Source organism: Pristis pectinata, chromosome 2 (genome assembly GCF_009764475.1).
Source record: "Pristis pectinata isolate sPriPec2 chromosome 2, sPriPec2.1.pri, whole genome shotgun sequence".
Classification (NCBI taxonomy): Eukaryota; Metazoa; Chordata; class Chondrichthyes; order Rhinopristiformes; family Pristidae; genus Pristis; species Pristis pectinata.
In genome coordinates, this window is record NC_067406.1 from 117,001 (window position 1) to 136,209 (window position 19,209).

Sequence of the window (19,209 nt, forward strand, 5' to 3'; positions counted from 1 at the left end):
GACAAGATATTCTACATCTTGTGTCAGCCATGGTTCCTTCACTCTACCATCCTTACTCTGCCTCAATGGGACAAACTTATCCAGAGCCCCATGCAAGTATTCCTTAAACAACCTCCACATTTCCGCTGTGCACTTCCCCAAGAACATCTGTTCCCAATTTACGCTCCCAAGTTCCTGTCCAATAGGTCTGCTCCTATCCCTCTCCAAGCTATGGTAAGGGACAAGGAGTTTTGGTCACATTCTCCAAAATGCTCTCCCACTGAGAGATCTGAAACCTGATCAGGCTCATTGCCTCTCCTCTAGTCGGCCTGTCCACATACCGTTTCGGGAATCCTTCCTGTACACACCGAACAAACTCTGTCCCATCTACCCCCTTTACACTAAGGAGGTGCCAATCAATATTAGGGAAGTTGAAATCACCCACGATAACAACACTGTTATTTTTGCACCTCTCCAAAATCTGCCTCCTGATCTGCTCCTCAGCATCTCTGCTGCTATTGGTGGGTCTGTAGAATACTCCCAATATAGTGTTCACTCCCTTTCTGTTTCTGACTTTCACCCACACTGACTCAGTGGACAAATCGTCCAGGACATCCTCCCTTTCTACAGCTGTGACACACTGTCTCTGATCAGCAAAGCCACTCCCCCACCTCTTTTACCTCCGTCTCTGTCCCTTTTGAAGCATGTAAACCCCGGAATACCCAGCAGCCATTCCTGCCCTTATGGCAGCCAAGTCTCTGTAATGGCCACCAAGTCATAGTTCCACGTATTTACCCACGCTCTAAGTTCATCACCCTTGTTTCTGATACTTCTCGCATTAAAGCAGACACACTTCAGCCCATCCAACTGATTGCAATTTTGCCCTTTCAACTGCCTCTCCTTCCTCAGTCTTTCTACACTCTGCATCTACTTGTACACTAAATGAACCAAGCTCTGACTTATAACTCTGGTTCCCATCCCCCTGCCAAACTAGTTTACACCCTCCCCAACAGTTCTAGCAAACCTGCCCACAAGAATATTGGTCCCCCTCCAGTTCAGGTGTAACCCGTCCCTTTTGTACAGGTCGTACCTTCCCCAGAAGAGATCCCAATGATCAATAAATCTGAAACCCTGCCTCCTGCACCAATTTATCAGCCACGCATTCATCTGCTAAGTCATCCTATTCTTACCCTCACTAGCATGTGGCACAGGCAGCAATCCAGAGATTCCTACCCTTGAGGTGCTGCTTTTCAGCTTCCTACCTAACTCCCTATATTCCCTCTTCAGGACCTCATCTCTTTTCCTACCTATGTCATTGGTACCAATATGTACCACGACCTCTGGCTGTTCACCCTCCCCCTTCAGAATGCCATGGACCTGATCCGAGACATCCCTGACCCTGGCACCAGGGAGGCAACATACCATCCGGGAGTCTCTTTTGCATCCACAGAATTTCCTGTCTGCCCCCTTACTATTGGAATCCCCTATCACTATCGCTCTCCTCTTCTCCCCCTTCCTTTCTTCACCACATGACTATGCTTAGTGCCACTGCAGCTTCCACTGGTAGGTTCCTGCCCGCACACCCCCCACAGTAGTATCCAAGCGGTATACCTGTTATTGAGGGGAACAGCCACAGGGGTACTCTGCACTACCTGCCTATTCTCCATCCTTCTCCTGACTTGTCACCCAGCTACCTGCCTCCAGCACTGATTGCCTCCCTGTAGTTCTTATGTACTCCTCGGTATCCCGTAGGAGCTGAAGGTCATCCAGCTGCAGCTCCAGTTCCAGTTCCCCAACACGGTCTGTAAGGAGCTGCAGCTGGATGCACCTCATGCAGATGGAGTTATTAGGGAGACTGGATGTCTCCCAGAACTGCCACATCTCACAAGCTGAGCACACTGACCCTGGAGCCATTCTCCCCACTCTGCACTACAGGGAACACCAAATCAAAGAAAGAAAGAAACTTACCAGAGACTTACCTTCACCTCTTTGCACCGAAGCCTCTGGAACCAAAGCCTCAGCTCTCCACTCCAACACTGGCTACTGACACAATGGCCACTCCCAAAATGGCCGCTCTGCTTATACTTGCCTTACCTTTACTTGCTGCTGTTGATAAGCCAATCAGCAGGTAACAATTTGCAAATGTGCCTCTTTTAGACCCTTGCAAGTTGAAACTCACCAGCTGACGCACAGAGACTCACCTCTTTTCAAGCATCCTGCTCAAAATCTCGCTCCAACTCCCGATTCTGCAAGTGAAACTCACCAGGAGGCTTCTTCGGGAGGCTAAAAAAATTTGGCATGTCCCCGTGGACCATCACCAATTTTTACAGTTGCACCATAGAAAGCATCCTATCTGGATGCATTACTGCTTGGTATAACAATTGAACCATAGAACAATACAGCACAATACAGGCCCTTCGGCCCACCATGTTGTGCCAACATTCAAACCACTCCTAAGACTATCTAACCCCTTCCTCCCACATATCCCTCCACCTTAACTTCCTCCATGTGCTTATCTAACAATCTCTTGAACTTGACCAACGTATCAGCCTCCACCACCACCTCAGGCAGTGCACTCCACACACAAACCACTCTCTGGGGGAAAAACCTCCCTCTGACGTCTCCCTTGAACTTCCCACCCATTACCTTAAAGCCAATACCCTCTTGTATTGAGCACTGGTGTCCTGGGAAAGAGGCACTGGCTGTCCACTATCTATTCCTTAATATTTTGTACACCTCTGTCATGTCTCCCCTCATGCTCCTCCTCTCCAAGGAGTAAAGTCCTAGCTCCTTTAGTCTCTCCTCATAATCCATACTCTCTAATCCAGGTAGCATCCTGGTAAATCTCCACTGCACCCTTTCCAACACCTCCACATCCTTCCTATAATGAGGCAATCAGAACCGGACACAGTACCCTAAGTGTGGTCTAACCAGAGTTTTGTAAAGCTGCATCATTACTTCACAGCTCTTAAACTCGATCCCACGACTTATGAAAGCTAACATCCCATAAACTTTCTTAACTACCCTATCCATCTGTGAGGCAACTTTCAGTGATCTGTGGATATGAACCCCCAGATCCCTCTGCTCCTCTACACTGCCCAGAATCCTGCAGTTACCTTGTATTCCACCTTGGAGTTTGTCCTTCCAAAGTGTACTACCTCACATTTCTCCAGATTGAACTCCATCTGCCACTTGTCAGCCCAGCTCTGCATCCTATCTAACCCACCGTTCCTAAGTCATTAATAAATATCACAAAAAGTAGAGGTCCCAGAACCAATCCCTGTGGGACACCACTAGTCACAGCCCTCCAATCCGAATGCACTCCCTCCACCACAACCCTCTGCTTTCTACAGGCAAGCCAATTCTGAATCCACACGGCCAAGCCACCCTGGATCCCTTGCCCTCATTCTGAAGAAGCCTACCATGCAGAGCCTTGTCAAACGCCTTACTGAAATCCATGTACACCACATCTACTGCACTACCCTCAATCTTCCTGGTCACCTCCTCAAAGAACCCTATCAGGCTTGAGGCAAGATCTTCCCTTCAGAAATCCATGCTGGCTGTCCCTAATCAGTCCATGATTCTCTAAACGCTCACAGATCCTATCTCTCAGAATCCTTTCTAGCAGCTTATCTACCACAGACGTCAGGCTCACTGGTCTGTAATTCCCTGGACTATCCCTACTACCTTTTTTGAATAAGGGGGACAACATTTGCCACCCTCCAATCCTCTGGTACCATCCCCGTGGACAACGAGGACTCAAAGATCCTAGCCAACGGTTCAGCAATCTCCTCCCTCACCTCACGAAGCAGCCTGGGGAATATTCCGTCAGGCCCCGGGGACTTATCTGTCCTAATATTTTCTAACAGCTCCAACACATCCTCTCTTGATATCTATACACTCTAGAACATTACCCTTACCAACACTGTCCTCAGCGTCATTAAGACCCCTCTCCTTGGTGAATACTGAGAAGTATTCATTGAGAACCTCACCCACTTCCACAGCTTCCAGGCACATCTTCCCACCTTTGCCTCTAATTGGACCCACCTTTACTCTAGCCATCCTTCTGCTCTTCATGTATGATTAAAAAGCCTTGGGATTCTCCTTATCCTTACTCGCCAAAGGCTTTTCGTGTCCCCTTCTCGCTCTCCTCAGCCCCTTAAGTTCCCTCCTTGCTACTCTATATTCCTCACGAGCCCTGTCTGATCCTTGCTGCTTACACCTTATGTATGCTGCCTTCTTCTTCCTAACTAGTTGTTCCACCTCTCTTGTCACCCATGGTTCCTTCACCCTGCCATTCCTTCTCTACCTGACTGGGACAAATTTATCCCTAACATCCTGCAAGAGATCCCTGAACATTGACCACATCTCCATAGTACATTTCCCTTCAAAAAGGACATCCCAATTTACACTCTCAAGTTCTCACCTTATAGCCTCATAATTCGCCTTTCCCCAATTAAATATCTTCCCATCCTCTTTGCTCCTATCCCTGTCCATGACAATTCTAAAGGTTATGGAGCAGTGGTCGCTGTCCCTCAAATGTTCACCCACCGATAGATCTGTCACCTGACCCGGTTCATTTCCTAAAACTAGATCTAATATGGCATTTCCTCCAGTCGGCCTGTCAACATACTGTGACAGGAGTCTGTCCGGGACACACTTAAACTCTGCACCGTGTAAACCTTTGGCACTAAGCTGCTACCAATCAATATTTGGGAAGTTGAAGTCTCCCACTATAATAACCCTGTTATTTTCACATCTTTCCAAAATCTGCCTCCCAATCTGCTCCTTAGTATCCCTACTAGAACCATAGAACATGACAGCACAGAAAACAGGCCGTTCAGCCCTTTTAGTCTGTGCCAAACGGTATTCTGCTAGTCCCATTTACCTGCATCCAGTCCATAACCCTCCAGACCTCTCCTGTTCATGTATCTATCCAATTTATTCTTAAAGCTCAAGAGTGAGCCCACATTTACCACATCAGATGGCAGCCCATTCCATACTCCCACCACTCTGAGTGAAGAAGCTCCCCCTAATGTTCCCTCTAAACTTTTCCCCTTTCACCCTAAAGCCATGTCCTCTCGTACTTATCTCTCCTAATCTAGATGGAAAGAGCCTACTCGCATTAACTCTGTCTATACCCCTCATAATTTTGTAAACCTTTATCAATCTCCCCTCATTCTTCTGCGCTCCAAGGAATAAAGTCCTAACCTGTTCAATCTTTCCCTGTAACTCAACTCCTCAAGACCCGGTAACATTCTAGTATATCTCCTCTGCACTCTCTCAATCTTACCCATATCCTTCCTATAGTTAGGTGACCAGAACTGCACACAATACTCCAAATTTGGCCTCACCAATGTCTTATACAACCTCACCATAACATCCCAACTCCTATACTCAATACTTTGATTTATGAATGCAAGGATGCCAAAAGCCTTCTCTACAACCCTGTCTACCTGTGACGCCATTTTCAGGGAATTATGTATCTGAACTCCCAGATCCCTTTGTTCCTCCACACTCCTCAGTGCCCTACCACTTACTGTGTATGTCCTACCTCGATTTGTCCTTCCAAAATGCAACACCTCACACTTGTCTGCATTGAATTCCATCTGCCATTTTCTGGCCCATTCTTCCAGTTGGTTCAGATTCCTCTGCAAGCTTTGAAAGCCCTCCTCGCTGTCCACTACGCCTCCAATCTTAGTATCATTAGCAAACTTGCTGATCCAATTTACCACAATATCATCTAGATCATTGATATAGACAACAAACAACAATGGCTCCAGCACAGATCCCTGAGGCACACCACTAGTCACAGGCCTCCAGTCTGAGAAACAATCATCCACTACCACCGGGAGGCCTATAAAATACTCCCAATAACTGCTCCTTTCTTGTTCCTAACTTCCACCCATATTGATTCTAGAGAGGATCCTTCTACATTATCCACCCTGTCTGCCGCTGTAATTGTGTCCCTGACCAGTAATGCCACCTCTCCTCCCCCACCCCCCCGATGTCAGCCATGTCTCTGTGATAGCCACCATATCGTAGTCCCATGTACTGATCCAAGCTCTCAGTTCATCTCCCTTATTCCTGATGCTTCCTGCATTTAAATAAATGCACTTTAGCCCATCTGCCTTACTACTTTTATAGCCTGTATTCTGCTTCTCCTTCCTCAAACCCTCTCTACCTGTTAGATCTGACTTTTCCCCATCCCCTTCTTCCTCCGACCTTCTTCCTCCGACCTACTCCTCCGGTTCCCACCCCTCTTGGAAACTAGTTTAAACCCTCCCAAACCACCATAGCAAACCTGGCTGCAAGGATATTGGCCCCCCCTCAGGTTCAGGTGTAACCTGTCCTCTCTGTACAGGTCCCACCTTACCCTGAAGAGATCCCAATGATCCAAAAATTTAAAACCTTCCCTGCTGCACCAACTTCTCAGCCACGCATTTATTCGCCTTCTCCTCCTATGCCTACCTTCACTATCACGTGGCACTGGCAGCAATCCCGAGATTGCTAGCCTTGAGGTCCAGTTCTTCAGCCTTCTGCCTAGCTCCCTAAACTCACTTTTCAGGAGGACCTCAATCCTCTTCCTACCTATGTCATTGGTATGACTTCTGGCTGTTCTCCCTTCTGCTCAAGAATCCTGTGGACCCAATCAGAGACATCCCTGACCCTGGCACCTGGAAGGCAACATACCATCTGGGATTCATGCTGACTGCCACAGAACCTCCTATCTGTTTTCCTGACTATTGAGTCCCTATCACTACTGCCTTCCTCTTCTCCTCCCTTCCCTCGTGAGCAGCAGGACCAGTCCTAGTGCCAGAGACCTGGCTACTGCTGCTTGGCCCCTGCAGGTCATTCCCCCCCAACAGCTTCCAAAGCAGAATACCTGTCATTGAGGGGAACAGCCCCCGGGGTCCTCTGTACTATCTGCCTGTTCATTTTCTTTTTCCCTTTCTCTCCCCTGACAGTCACCCTTCTATCTACTTCCTGGACTCCAGAAGTACCTGCTGTAAGGGGGGTGACTTGTCTCCTGATGTACAGTATCTACATAACTCTCTCCCTCCTTGATGCTCTACAGTGTTTGAAGCTGCAACTCCAGCTCATCGATTGAGCCGAAGTTCCTCCAGCCTCAAGCACTTACTGCAGATGTGGCCGTCGTAGACCGCAGTAAGGTCCACGAGCTCCCACATCAAGCAGCTGCAGCACACCACCATGTCCTCCATCTGAACTAATTTGTTTCTTCCCCCTACCTAGTTTTTTCCTACTTAAAAATGTCTAACAGATAACAGGTAAACCTTACCTTTACTTATTAGCTATTCACCTGCCTCACCCCTTTAAGCCGAAGCCCCTTGAGCCAAAGCCCAAATCACTCTGCTCCCTCTCACTCAGCTGCCTGCTCTGACGCTGCCAGCTGGATATGGCAGTCTTCTTTTTAAACTGTGCGCGCGCTAACAACTGACGTCACGCACCTGCGCACTTACTCCCTGCAATCTCCGAAACCGTTGGAAGAAAGAGGGAAAAAAACTTCTCCTCTGAACTCCTCGGCTGCTTCCGCACGCTGGCCTCTCACTCCCGATCGAAACACCAAAGACTTCCCTGCTCTTTTTAAACTGTGCACACGCTAACGACTGATGTCACGCGCCTGATCTGCCCAAGATGCGAGAAACTACAGTGAATTGCGCACACAGCTCAGCAAATCACAAAAACCAGCCTTCCCTGCATGGACTCTGTCTGCAATTCTTGCTGCCCCAGTAAAGCAGCCAGCATAATCAAAGACCCCTCCCACCCTGGATATTCTCTCTTCTCCCCCCTCCCATTGGGCAGAAGACACAAAAGCATGAAAACACATACCACCAGGCTCAAGGACAGCTTCTATGCCACTGTTATAAGACTAGTGAACAGACTTCTTGTACAATAGGATGGACTCTTACCCTCACAACTGACCTCTTGCACCTTATTGTCTACTGCACTGCATTTTCTCTGTAACTGTAACAATATATTCTGCACTCTGTTATGGCTTTTCCCTTGTACTGCCTCAACGTACTGTGTACTGATGTGATGAAATGATCTGTATGGATGGAATGCAAAACAAAGTTTTTCACTGTACCTGGTAAATGTGACAATAATAAACCAATTTACCAATTATTTACTCTATTACATCACCCCTCAGTCTCCTGCACTCCTAGGATTAAAATCCTAGCCTGCCCAACCTCTCCCTATAGCGCAGTCCCTCAAATACTGGCAACATTCTGGTAAATCTTTGTAGTCTTTCCAGCTTAAAGATGTCTTTCCAATAACAGGGTAACCAAAACTGTGCACAATACTCAATGTGCAGCCTCACCAACAACTTGTGCAACTGCAACATAATGTCCCAGCTCCTATATTGAATGCCCTGATTGATGAAGGCCAGTGTGATTACGCCTTTTTCACCTTCCTGTCTACCTGTGATGCCACTTTCCGGGAACTATGCACTTGTACACCTAAATCACTCTGTTCTACAACACTCCCCAGGGCCCTACCATTCACTATGAAAGTCCTACCCTGGTTTCACTTCACTTATCTGGATTGAATGCTTTTGCTTTCATCGGTATTCATAAAGAAAACAGACTTTGTAGTTAGAGAATTCAGTAAAGAGGTAGGTGGAATTCTAGTTCAAGTCTCCATAAATAAAGAGGAGGTACTCGATGCCTTAGCGAGCTTAGCAATGGACCAGATGGGATTTACTCCAAACTGCTATGGGAGGCAAAGAGATTGCTGGGGCTCTGCCTGAAATTTTTAAACCTTTGCTCGACATAAGTGAGGTACCAGATGACTGGAGGATAGCAAACATAATTCCCCCTTTCAAGAAAAGCAATAGGAAAAAGCCTGGTAACTATGGACCTGTGAGCCTAACATCAATGGTAGGGAAGATGCTGGAAAAAAAATTCTGAGAGAGAGAATTAATGATCATTTGAAAAGGCAAGGATGAATCAGAGAAAGCCAAAATGGTTTTGTCAAGGCAGTTCTTGTCTGACTAACTTAACCAATTTGAACACTATGGGTGATAGACTATATGGACTTCAGTAAGGCCTTTGATAGGGTTCCACATACACAATTGGCTTGACAGTAGGAAGCAGAGGGTGATGGTGGAAGGTTGTTTCTCAGACTGCAGGCCCATGACTAATGGTGTTCCCCAGGGATTGGTGCTGGACCCATTGCTATTTGCCATCTATATCAATGATTTGGAAGAGAATGTACAAGGCATGGTTAGTAAGTTTGCAGATGAAACTAAAATAGGTGGTGTCGTAGACAGTGAAGAGGAGTATCAGGAGTTTCGGCTGGATCTTGATCAGCTGGGTAGGTGGGCTGAGGAATGGCAAATGGAATTTAATTCAGACAAGTGTGAAGTATTACATTTTGGAAGATCAAATCAAGATAGGACTTTTACATTGAATGGAGGGACCTAGGTACTGTTGTGAAACAGAGGGACCTTGGAGTACAGGTGCATAGTTCCCATAAAGTGAAGAAGGCTGTTCTTGCTGGCCTTCATCAGTCAGGGCATTGAATATAGAAGTTACAAGGTTATGTTGCAAGGTTATGTTGCAATTGTACAAGACATTGGTGAGGCTACACCCGGAGTATTGTGTTCACTTTCAGTCACCCTGTTATAGGATGAATGTGATCAAACCAGAAAGAGTGCAAAAAGGCTGGGCCTTTCCTCTTGGAAGCGTAGGAGACTGAGGGGTGATCTCATATAAAGTCATGAGGGGCATAGATAGGGTGAGCAGTCTTTTTTCCAGGATTGGGGAATTGAAAATTAGAGGACATAAGTTTGAAGGTTAGAAGTGAAACATTTAATAAGAACTTGAAGGGTTACTTTTTTTTAAACACAGAAGGTGGTAGATATATGGAACCAGCTGCCAGAAGGTGATTGAGGCAGGTACATCAGATACATTTAAGAAGCATGTGGACAGGTATACGGATGACAAGACTTTAGAGGGACATGGGCTAAGTGCTGGGAAATGGGATTAGCTTGAATATACATCTTGGTCAGCATGGACAAATATGGGTGGAAAGGCCTTTTTCTGTGCTGTACAACTCTATGACCCTATGACTCTTGTGATTTTATACACCTCTACAAGGTCACCCCTCAGTCTCCTACACTCCATAGAATAAAGTCCTAACCTACCCATCCTTTCCCAATAACTCAGATCCTTGAGTCCTGGCAACATTGTTGTAAATCTTCTTTGTACTCTTTCCAGATAATGACGTATTTCCTATATCAGGGTGACCAAAACAGAACACAATACTCCAGGTGCAGCCTCACCAACATCTTGTACAAATGCAAAATAACATCCCAACTCCTATACTCAATGCTCTGACTTTGCATTGTGCCAAGCACCTTCTTCATCACCCTGTCTACCTATGATACCACTTTCAGGGAACTATGTACTTGTACTCCTAGGTCCCTCTGTTCTACAACACTCCCCAGGGTCCTACCGTTCACTACGAAACTCGTACTCTGGCTTAACTTCCCAAATGCAACACCTTGAACATCTAAATTTAGCGCTATTTGCCATTCCTCGGCCTACTTACCCAGCTGATCAAGATCCCGCAGTAATTTTTGATAACCTTCTTCACTGTCTACGATAACGTCCATGAATGAAGGCAACATCCTGGAAATCAAAGGCAGACATTGCTGGAAATACTCAGCAGGTCAGGCATGGGAGGAGAAGCAGAGTCAGTTTTGGGTCAGAGATTCTTCACCAGAACTGAAAGGGAGATGGGGGTTGGGGTGGGGAGTACTTGTTGAGTTGTGGGGAGGGGGAGGGAGGGGAATGTCTCTGGTGGGGTGGAACCAGGATGATCATGGTGATGAGCTGTAGATGGTGAGTGAATGGGAGCAGATGGAGGGTGAGAGTTTGGTTAGAACTTGGACAGAAGAATGTGGGAGTTGTGAAATGCAGAGCAGGAGGATGAGACCAGCAGGTGAGGCTGGCCATGCCCTCTACTTGCAGAGAGAAGGAAAAAGGGAATAAAACAAGCTGAGTTATGGTAGCACAAGAGATTCTGCAGATGCTGGAATCTGGAGCAACACACAAAATCCTGGAGGAACTCAGAAGGTCAAGCAGCATCTATGGAGGGAAATAAACTGTCGATGTTTCGGGTCGAGACCCTTCATCAGGACTGCCTGACCTGCCGAGTTCCTCCAGCATTTTGGGTGTGTCGCTGAGCTATGGTAGGCTGCTCTGGAAAGTTCGATCACATGGAAGCCAGGATTAGCTGGCCAATCAGATACAAAATTGGCTTGATGGAAGGAGTCAGAGGATGGTATTGGAGGGTTGTTTTTCAAATTGGAGGCCTATGACCAGTGGTGTGCTGCAGGAAATCGGTGCTGGGTCCTCTGTTGTTTGTCACCAATATTAATGATTTGGATGATAATATTGTTAAAATGTTTAGTGAGGTTACAGACAACACCAAAATTGATGGTGTGGTGGACAGTTAAGAGGATTATCTAAGTTTACAAAGGGATCCAGCACAACTTGGGAAGTGGGCCAAGGAACGGCAAATAGAATTTAACTCAATTGTGAGGTGTTGCACTTTGGTAAATTAAACCAGGGAGGACTTAAACAGTAAATGGTAGGGTCCTGGAGAATGTTGTAGAACAGAGGGACGTAGGGGTACAGGCGCATAGTTCCCTGAAAATGGAGACTCATCTGGATAGGGTGGTGAAGAACGAATTTGGGATGTTTGGCTTCATCGGTCAGGACATTGAGTACAGGAGTTGGGACGTCATGTTTCAGCTGTACAAAATGTTAGTGAGGCTGCACTTGGAATACTACGTGCAGTTCTGGATGCCTGGGTATAGAAAGGAGGCCATTAAACTAGAAAGGGTGCAGAAAAGATTCAAGAGGATATTACTGGAACTGGAGGGCTTGAGCCATAAGGAGAGACTGGATAGGCTGGGACTTTTATTCCTGGAGGGTGGCTAATGTCGTTCCATTGTTCAAAAACGATAGCAAGGACAGGCCAGGGAACTACAGGCCAATGAGCCTGACTTCAGTTGTAGGAAAGTTACTGGAGGGAATTCTGAGGGACAAGATCTACCATCGCTTGGATAGTCGAGGCCTGATCAGCATGGTTTAGTCCATGGGACGTCACGTCTTATGAATCTTTGAGTTTTTTTGAAGAGGTAACTAAGGGGAATAGATGAAAGTAGAGCAGTGGATGTTGTCTATATGGACTTTAGTAAGGCCTTTAACAAGGTCCCACCTGATCTGGAAGGTTAAGTCGCATGGAATTCAGGGGGAGCTAGCGAGGTGGATTCAGAATTGGCTCAATGATAGGAAGCAGAGGGTGATGGTTGAAGGTCGATTCTCTGACTGGAGGCCTGTGACTAGTGGGGTGCCCCAGGGGTCAGTGTTGGGACCTCTGTTATTCATTATGTATGTAAATGATTTAGTTGTGAATGTACATGGCATGATTAGCAAGTTTTCTGATGATACTAAATTAGGGGATCTTGATCAGTTGGGGAGATGGGCTGAGGAATGGCAAATGGTTTTCAAATTAGATAAGTGTGAGGTGATGCATTTTGGACATTCAAACCAGGGTAGGACCGAAACAGTGAATGGCAGGGCAATGATGAGTGTTGTGGAACAGAGGGACCTGGGAGTACAAGTGCACAGTTCACTGAAAGCAGCCGTGCAAGTAGACAGGGTAGTGAAGGTGGTGCTTAGCATGCTGGCCTTCGTCAGTCAGGTCATCGAGTTTCGGAGTCAGGACATCATGTTGCAGTTATAAAAGTCATTGGTGAGGCTGCACTTGGAGTATTGTGTACAGTTTTGGTCACCGTTATAGGAAAGACATTGACAAGCTGGGGAGGGAGCAGAAGACATTTATGAGGAAGCTGCCTGGACTAGAAGGCCTGAGTTATAGGGAGAGATTGGCCACGCTGGATCTTTATTCCTCGGAGCATAGGAGAATGAAGGGTGACCTCATAGAAGTTTATAAAACCATGAGGGGTATGGATAAGGTAAATGGTCATCGTCTTTTCCCCAGGGCTGGGGAGTCCAAAACTAGATGGCACACATACAAGGTAAGAGGGGAGAGAATTAAAAGTGATCTGAGAGGCAATTTCTTTACACAGAGGGTAGTGAGTACCTAGAATGAGCTGCCAGAGGAAATGGTCAAGGTAGGTACAATTGCAACATTTAAGAGGCATTTGGATAGGTACCTGGAGGGGAGGGTCTTGGAGGGTTATGGGCCGAACGCAGGCAACTGGGACTAGCGGGAAGGATGCTGTCATCGGCATGGACCAGTTGGGCCGAAGGGTCTTGTTTCCATGCTGTATTACTCTAATTCTATGAGAATAAGAGGCAGAAGGGTGACCATACAGAGGTTTATAAAATCATGAGGGGTATAGATAAGGTGAATAGTCAGTTTTTTGCCAAGATCATGGAAGTCTAAAACTAGAGTGCATGGGTTTAAGATGACAGGGGAAAGATTTAAAAAGGATCTGAGGGGCAACTTTTCACACAGGGGGTGGGGTATATGGAATGAGCTGCCAGAGGAAGTGGTAGAAGCAGGTACAATTACAATGTATAAAAGACATTTAGACAGGTTTAGGGGGATATGGGCCAAACACAGGGAAATGGGATAACATTGGTTGGTATGGATAAGTTGGGCCGAAGGGCCTGTGTCCGTGTTGTGTAACTCTAATAAGTAAGGGAATAGGCAGAAAAAGAAACTGATCCCATTGGTGGAAGGGTTAAGAATCACAGACAGAGCTGGATAGTCCTTACAGACTTGACGTGTCAAATGGTCCCCTTCTGCATTGTAAGCAAACCGTGACTTCTTCTGGAAATAGGGCACATAGGCTCAGCTTGCATTGTTGTGGCAGAAGATTATTATGAGTGCCTAACATATAAATATACATAATCTTGCTACCTCCGAATGCTGTGACTTAATTAAATAAGATTAATTAGAAATATCAGCCTAAAAGGCCTCTAATAGTTACCCAAGGAGGCTAGACCCTGCAGTCCACATCCTGCACCCCCAACTCCCAGCGCTCGTAAGTGTGGCCAGCAGCGACCGATCATCTGAAGACTACGGTTGTTGAATCGTGTTGGCTGGTGGCTGGAAGGACAGAGATCGAGAGGATGAAACAATATACATCATCACAGCAACACGCAAAGGAGCTGGAGGAACTCAGCAGGTCAGGCAGCATCCACAGAGGGAAATAGACTGTCGACATTTCGGTTCAAGACCCTTCATCAGGACTGATAAATAAGAGGGGAGATAGCCAGTATAAAAAGCTGAGGGAAAGGGTTGGAGCAAGAGCTGGCAGGTTACACGTGGATGCAGGTTAGGGGGGGGCGATAGGCAGGGGAGGGAGGGGGAAGAGTGGGAATGATGTCAGAAGCTGGGAGGTGATGTGGAAGTGACAAAGGGCTGAAGAAGAGGAATTCTGATAGGACAGGACAGTGGACCATGGAATAAAGGGAAGGAGGTGGGGAGCGGAACCAGTGGGAGGAACGTGTGGGTGATGGACAGATGGAGAGGGTGGGGTAAGGGAGGGAAAAGAGATAGGGTGATGGGGGCCAGTGAGATCAGGAACAAAAAGGGAAGGGACAGAGGGGAATGGTTACCGGATGTTCAAAGTTGGGTAACCAGGACAGCTGTCAATACCTGAGATATGCCTCCTTTTTTTTTCCTGACCAGAGCCTCGATATCCCCTGTCAACCAGGATTCCCTAATCATGCCAGCCTTCCCTTTCACACTAACAGGAATATGTTGGCCCTGAACTCTCCCTATCTCACTTTTAAAAGCCTCCTACTTGCCAGGTGTCCTTTTACCTGCAAACTGCCTCTCCTAATCAACCTTTGCAAGATCTCATCTAATGCCATCAAAATTAGCCTTACCCCAATTTAGGACTTTAACTTTTGGCCAGTCCTATAATTTTCCGTAACTATTTTAAAACTCGTAGAATTTAGTTGCTGGTCCCAAAGTGCTCCCCCGCTGACACATCATCCATTTGCCTCACCTCATTTCGTAACAGGAGGTTGAGTGTAGCCCCTTCTCCATATTGCTTGAGAAAACTTTCCTGGACACACTGAACAAGTTTTGCCCCATCTATACAAACACCAAGAGCAAGAGGATAACTAGGGAGAGGGTAGGACCACTCAAGGATAAAGGAGAGAACATGTGCTTGGAAGCGGAGGAGGTGGGTGAGGTCCTTAATGAGTACTTTGCATCAGTATTTACTAATAAGGACATGGAGGATAGGGAGATCAGTGTGGGGCACGTTAATATGCTAGGGCATTTCAAGATAAAGGAGGAGGTAGAGTTGGGTCTCTTAAAGAGCATTAAGGTGGATGTCCCCAGGGCCCGATGGGATATACCCCACGTTATTGACAGAGGCAAGAGATTAGATTGCTGGGGTTTTGACCAAGATCTTCGTGTCCTTTCTAGCGACAGGCGAGGTCCCAGAGGACTGGCAAGTAGCAAATGTTGTTCCATTATTCAAGAAGGGAAACAGGGATAATCCTGGAAACTATAGATCGGTGAATCTTATGTCAGTGGTAGGGAAGTTACTGTAGAGGATTCTTAAGGATAGGATTTATCATGGCCTAACTAGGGATAGTCAGCATGGCTTTGTGTAGGGCAAGTCATGCCTTACTAACTTGATTGAGTTCTTTGAGGAAGTGACAAGGGTGATTGAAGGTAGAGATGTGGATGTTGTCTGCATGAATTTTGGTAAGGCGTTTGACAAGGTCACTAATGGCAGGCTCATCTGGAAGATTAAGATGCATGGGATCATAGAATCATAGTACAGTACGGCACAATAAAAGCCCTTTGGCCCATAATGTTGTGCCGACCTTTAAACCTCGCCTAAGTCTATCTAACCCCTTCCTCCCACATATCCCTCCATTTTAAATTTCTCCACATGCTTATCTAGCAATCTCTTGAATTTGACCAATGTACCTGCCACCCCAGGCAGCGCATTCCATGCACCAGCCACTCTCTGGGTAAAAAACCTTCCTCTGACATCTCCCTTGAACTTTCCACCCATTACTTTAAAGCTATGCCCTCTTGTATTGAGCATTGGTGCCCTGGGAAGGAGGCGCTGCTGTCCACTCTATCTATTCCTCTTAATATTTTATACACCTCTATCATGTCTCCTCTCATCCTCCTTCTCTCCAAAGAGTAAAGCCCTAGCTCCTTTAGTCTCTCCTCATAGCGCATATTCTCTAAACCAGGCAGCATCCTGGTAAATCTCCTCTGCACCCTTTCCAACGCTTCAACATCCTTCCTAGAATGTGGCAACCACAACTGGACACATACTCTGTGGTCTAACCAGAGTTTTGTAGAGCTGCATCATTACCTTGCAGCTCTTAAACTCCATCCCACGACTTATGAATGCTAACATCCCATAAGCTTTCTTAACTACCCAATCCACCTGTGAGACAACTTTCGGAGATCTGTGGATATGGACCCCCAGATCCCTCTGCTCCTCCACACTACCCAGAATCCTGTCATGATGCAGAATTACCAGGATGCTGCCTGGTTTAGAGAATATGCATTATGACGAGAGACTAAGGGAGCTAGGGCTTTACTCTTTGGAGAGAAGGAGGATGAGAGATGACAGAGGTGTACAAAATATTAAGAGGAATAGATAGTGGACAGCCAGCGCCTCTTTCCCAGGGCAGCAATGCTCAATACAAGAGGGCATGGATTTAAAGTAATAGGTGGGAAGTTCAAGGGAGATATCAGAGGGAGGTTTTTTAACCAGAGTGGTTGGGGCATGGAATGTGCTGCCTGGGGCAGTGGAAGAGGCAGGTACATTGACAAATTCAAGAGGTTGCTAGATAAGCATACGTAGGGGAAGGGGTTAGATAATCTTAGGCGAGGTTTAAAGGTCAGCACAACATTGTGGGCTGAAGGGCCTGTATTGTGCTGTACTTTCTGTGATTATCTTTGTACTCTGCCTTAGAGTTTCTCCTTTCAAAGTGTACCACCTCACACCTGGATTGAACTCCATCTGCCACTTCTCGGCCCAGCTCTGCATCCTATCAATGTGCACCTGCAATCTCCTCCAGTCCTCCACACTATCCACAACACCACCAATATTTGTGTCGTCTGCAAACTTGCCAATCCACCCTTCTACCCCCTCATCCAAGCCAATAATAAAAATCATGAAATTCAGAGGTCCCAGAACCGATCCTTGTGGGACACCACGAGTCACAGCCCTCCAATATGAATGCATTCCCTCCACCACAACCCTCCGCTTTCTACAGGCAAGCCAATTCTGAATCCACACGGCCAAGATACCCTGGATCGCATGCCCTCTGACCTTCTGAAGAAGCCTACCATGTCAAATGCCTTACTAAAATACATGTAGACCACATCTACTGCACTACCGTCATCAATCTGTCTGGTCACCTCCTTAAAGAACACTATCAGGCTTGTGAGACATGATCTGCCCTTCACAAAGCTATGCTGGCTGTCCCTGATAAGACCATGATTCTTTAAATACCCATAGATACTATCTCTAAGAATCCTTTCCAACAGCGTGCCCATCACAGACCCAAGGCTCACTGGTCTGTAATTCCCTGGACTATTCCTCCTACCTTTTTTTAAGTAAAAAAATACCTTGGGGTTTTCCTTAACCGTACTCACCAAGGCCTTTTCACGTCCCCTTCTTGCTCTCCTCAGCCCCTTATGTTCCTTCCTTGCTACCCTGTAATCCTCAAGAGCCCTATCTGATCCCTGCTGCCTAAGCCTATGGATGCTACCTTCTTCCTCCTAACTAGATGTTCCACCTCTCTTGTCACCCATGGTTCCTTTACCCTGCCATTCTTTTTCTGCCTCACCAGGATAAATTTATCTCTAACATCCTGAAAGATATCCCTGAACAACAACCACATCTCCATAGTACATTTCCCTTCAAGAATGTCATCCCAATTCGCACTCACAAGTTCTAGCCTTATAGCCTCAAAATTTGCCCTTCCCCAATTAAATATCTTGCTGTCCTCTTTGCTCCTGTCCTTGTCCATGACAATGCTAAAGGTTAGGGAGGGTTGGTCACTGTCCCCCAAATGATCACCTACTGAGAAATCTGTCACCTGACCTGGTTCATTACCTAATGCTAGATTTAATATGGCATTCTCTCTAGTCGGCTTGTCAACATACTGTGACAGGAATCAGTCCTGGATATATTCCCCTGGCTGCTCCATGAGGTGAGGGAGGAGATTGCTGAACTGTTGGCTAGGATCTTTGAGTCCTCATTGTCCACGGGAATGGTACTGGAGGATTGGAGGGTGGCAAATGTTGTCCCCTTATTCAAAAAAGGTAGTAGGGATAGTCCAGGGAATTATAGACCAGTGAGCCTTACGTCTGTGGTGGGCAAGCTGTTGGAAAAAATTCTGAGATAAGATCTATGGGCATTTAAAGAATCATGGTCTGATCAGGGACAGCCAACATGGCTTTGTGAAGGACAGATCATGTCTCACAAGCCTGATAGGGTTCTTTGAGGAGGTGACCAGGAAGATTGATGACGGTAGTGCAGTAGATGTGGTCTACATGTATTTTAGTAAGGCATTTGACAAGGTTCCACATGGTAGGCTTCTTCAGAAGGTCAGAGGGCATGGGATCCATGGAGGCTTGTTTGAAGCACTTAGGAATATATAACATCTTCAAAAGGTGCTAGCTTTATTAGTACAAATTGAAAAGGAAGGTGGTACCCTTACCATGGATGTAATGGTGCAACTTGCAGAGAAATGATGTCCCGACAGCCAGCTCCCAAAGCCCAAATCACTTCATGGCCAACTGGATCTGTTGAACTCCTGAAAATATAATATATAAAGTTAAAGCTATGTGGATGGTGAAAGGATATAATTCAACCTGTAAATAAAACAACACTCTCCAAATGTACCTGTGCAGTATCTGCCTTTCTCATGACAATTTTTTGATGATAGTGCATGAAGAATAATAAATATAAAATGTTCAATCTGCTCTAAGAACATCAAAACTAAATATGAACAATAAGCTCAAAGTATTTCCCTTCGTGACAAGAGGGCATCTTACAACATATGCCACCCTCCAATCCCCGGTACCTTTCCTGTGGACAACGAGGACTCAAAGATACCAGCCAAAGGTTCAGCAATCTCCTCCCTCGCTTCGCAGAACAGCCTGGAGAATATTCCGTCAGGCCCCGGGGACTTGTGTCCTAATATTTTCTAACAGCTCCAA

General features: G+C 46.3%; 1 protein-coding gene across 3 annotated transcripts in view; it reads right to left on the reverse strand.

Annotated features, from left to right (window-relative positions):
• The window catches only part of fbxo41 (F-box protein 41), a 254,843-nt gene that overhangs the window by 49,025 nt on the left and 186,609 nt on the right, over positions 1-19,209 (reverse strand). For 2 of the 3 annotated variants that reach the window (XM_052044671.1, XM_052044682.1), the window contains exons 9-10: positions 18,708-18,803; positions 13,976-14,094 (exon numbers count right to left, since the gene is read on the reverse strand). In XM_052044671.1, the coding sequence (XP_051900631.1) occupies positions 13,976-14,094; positions 18,708-18,803 (215 nt within the window). Of the gene's footprint in view, positions 1-10,554; positions 10,635-13,975; positions 14,095-18,707; positions 18,804-19,209 lie in introns of all 3 variants that reach the window. The other variant, XM_052044691.1, reaches the window with a different exon arrangement.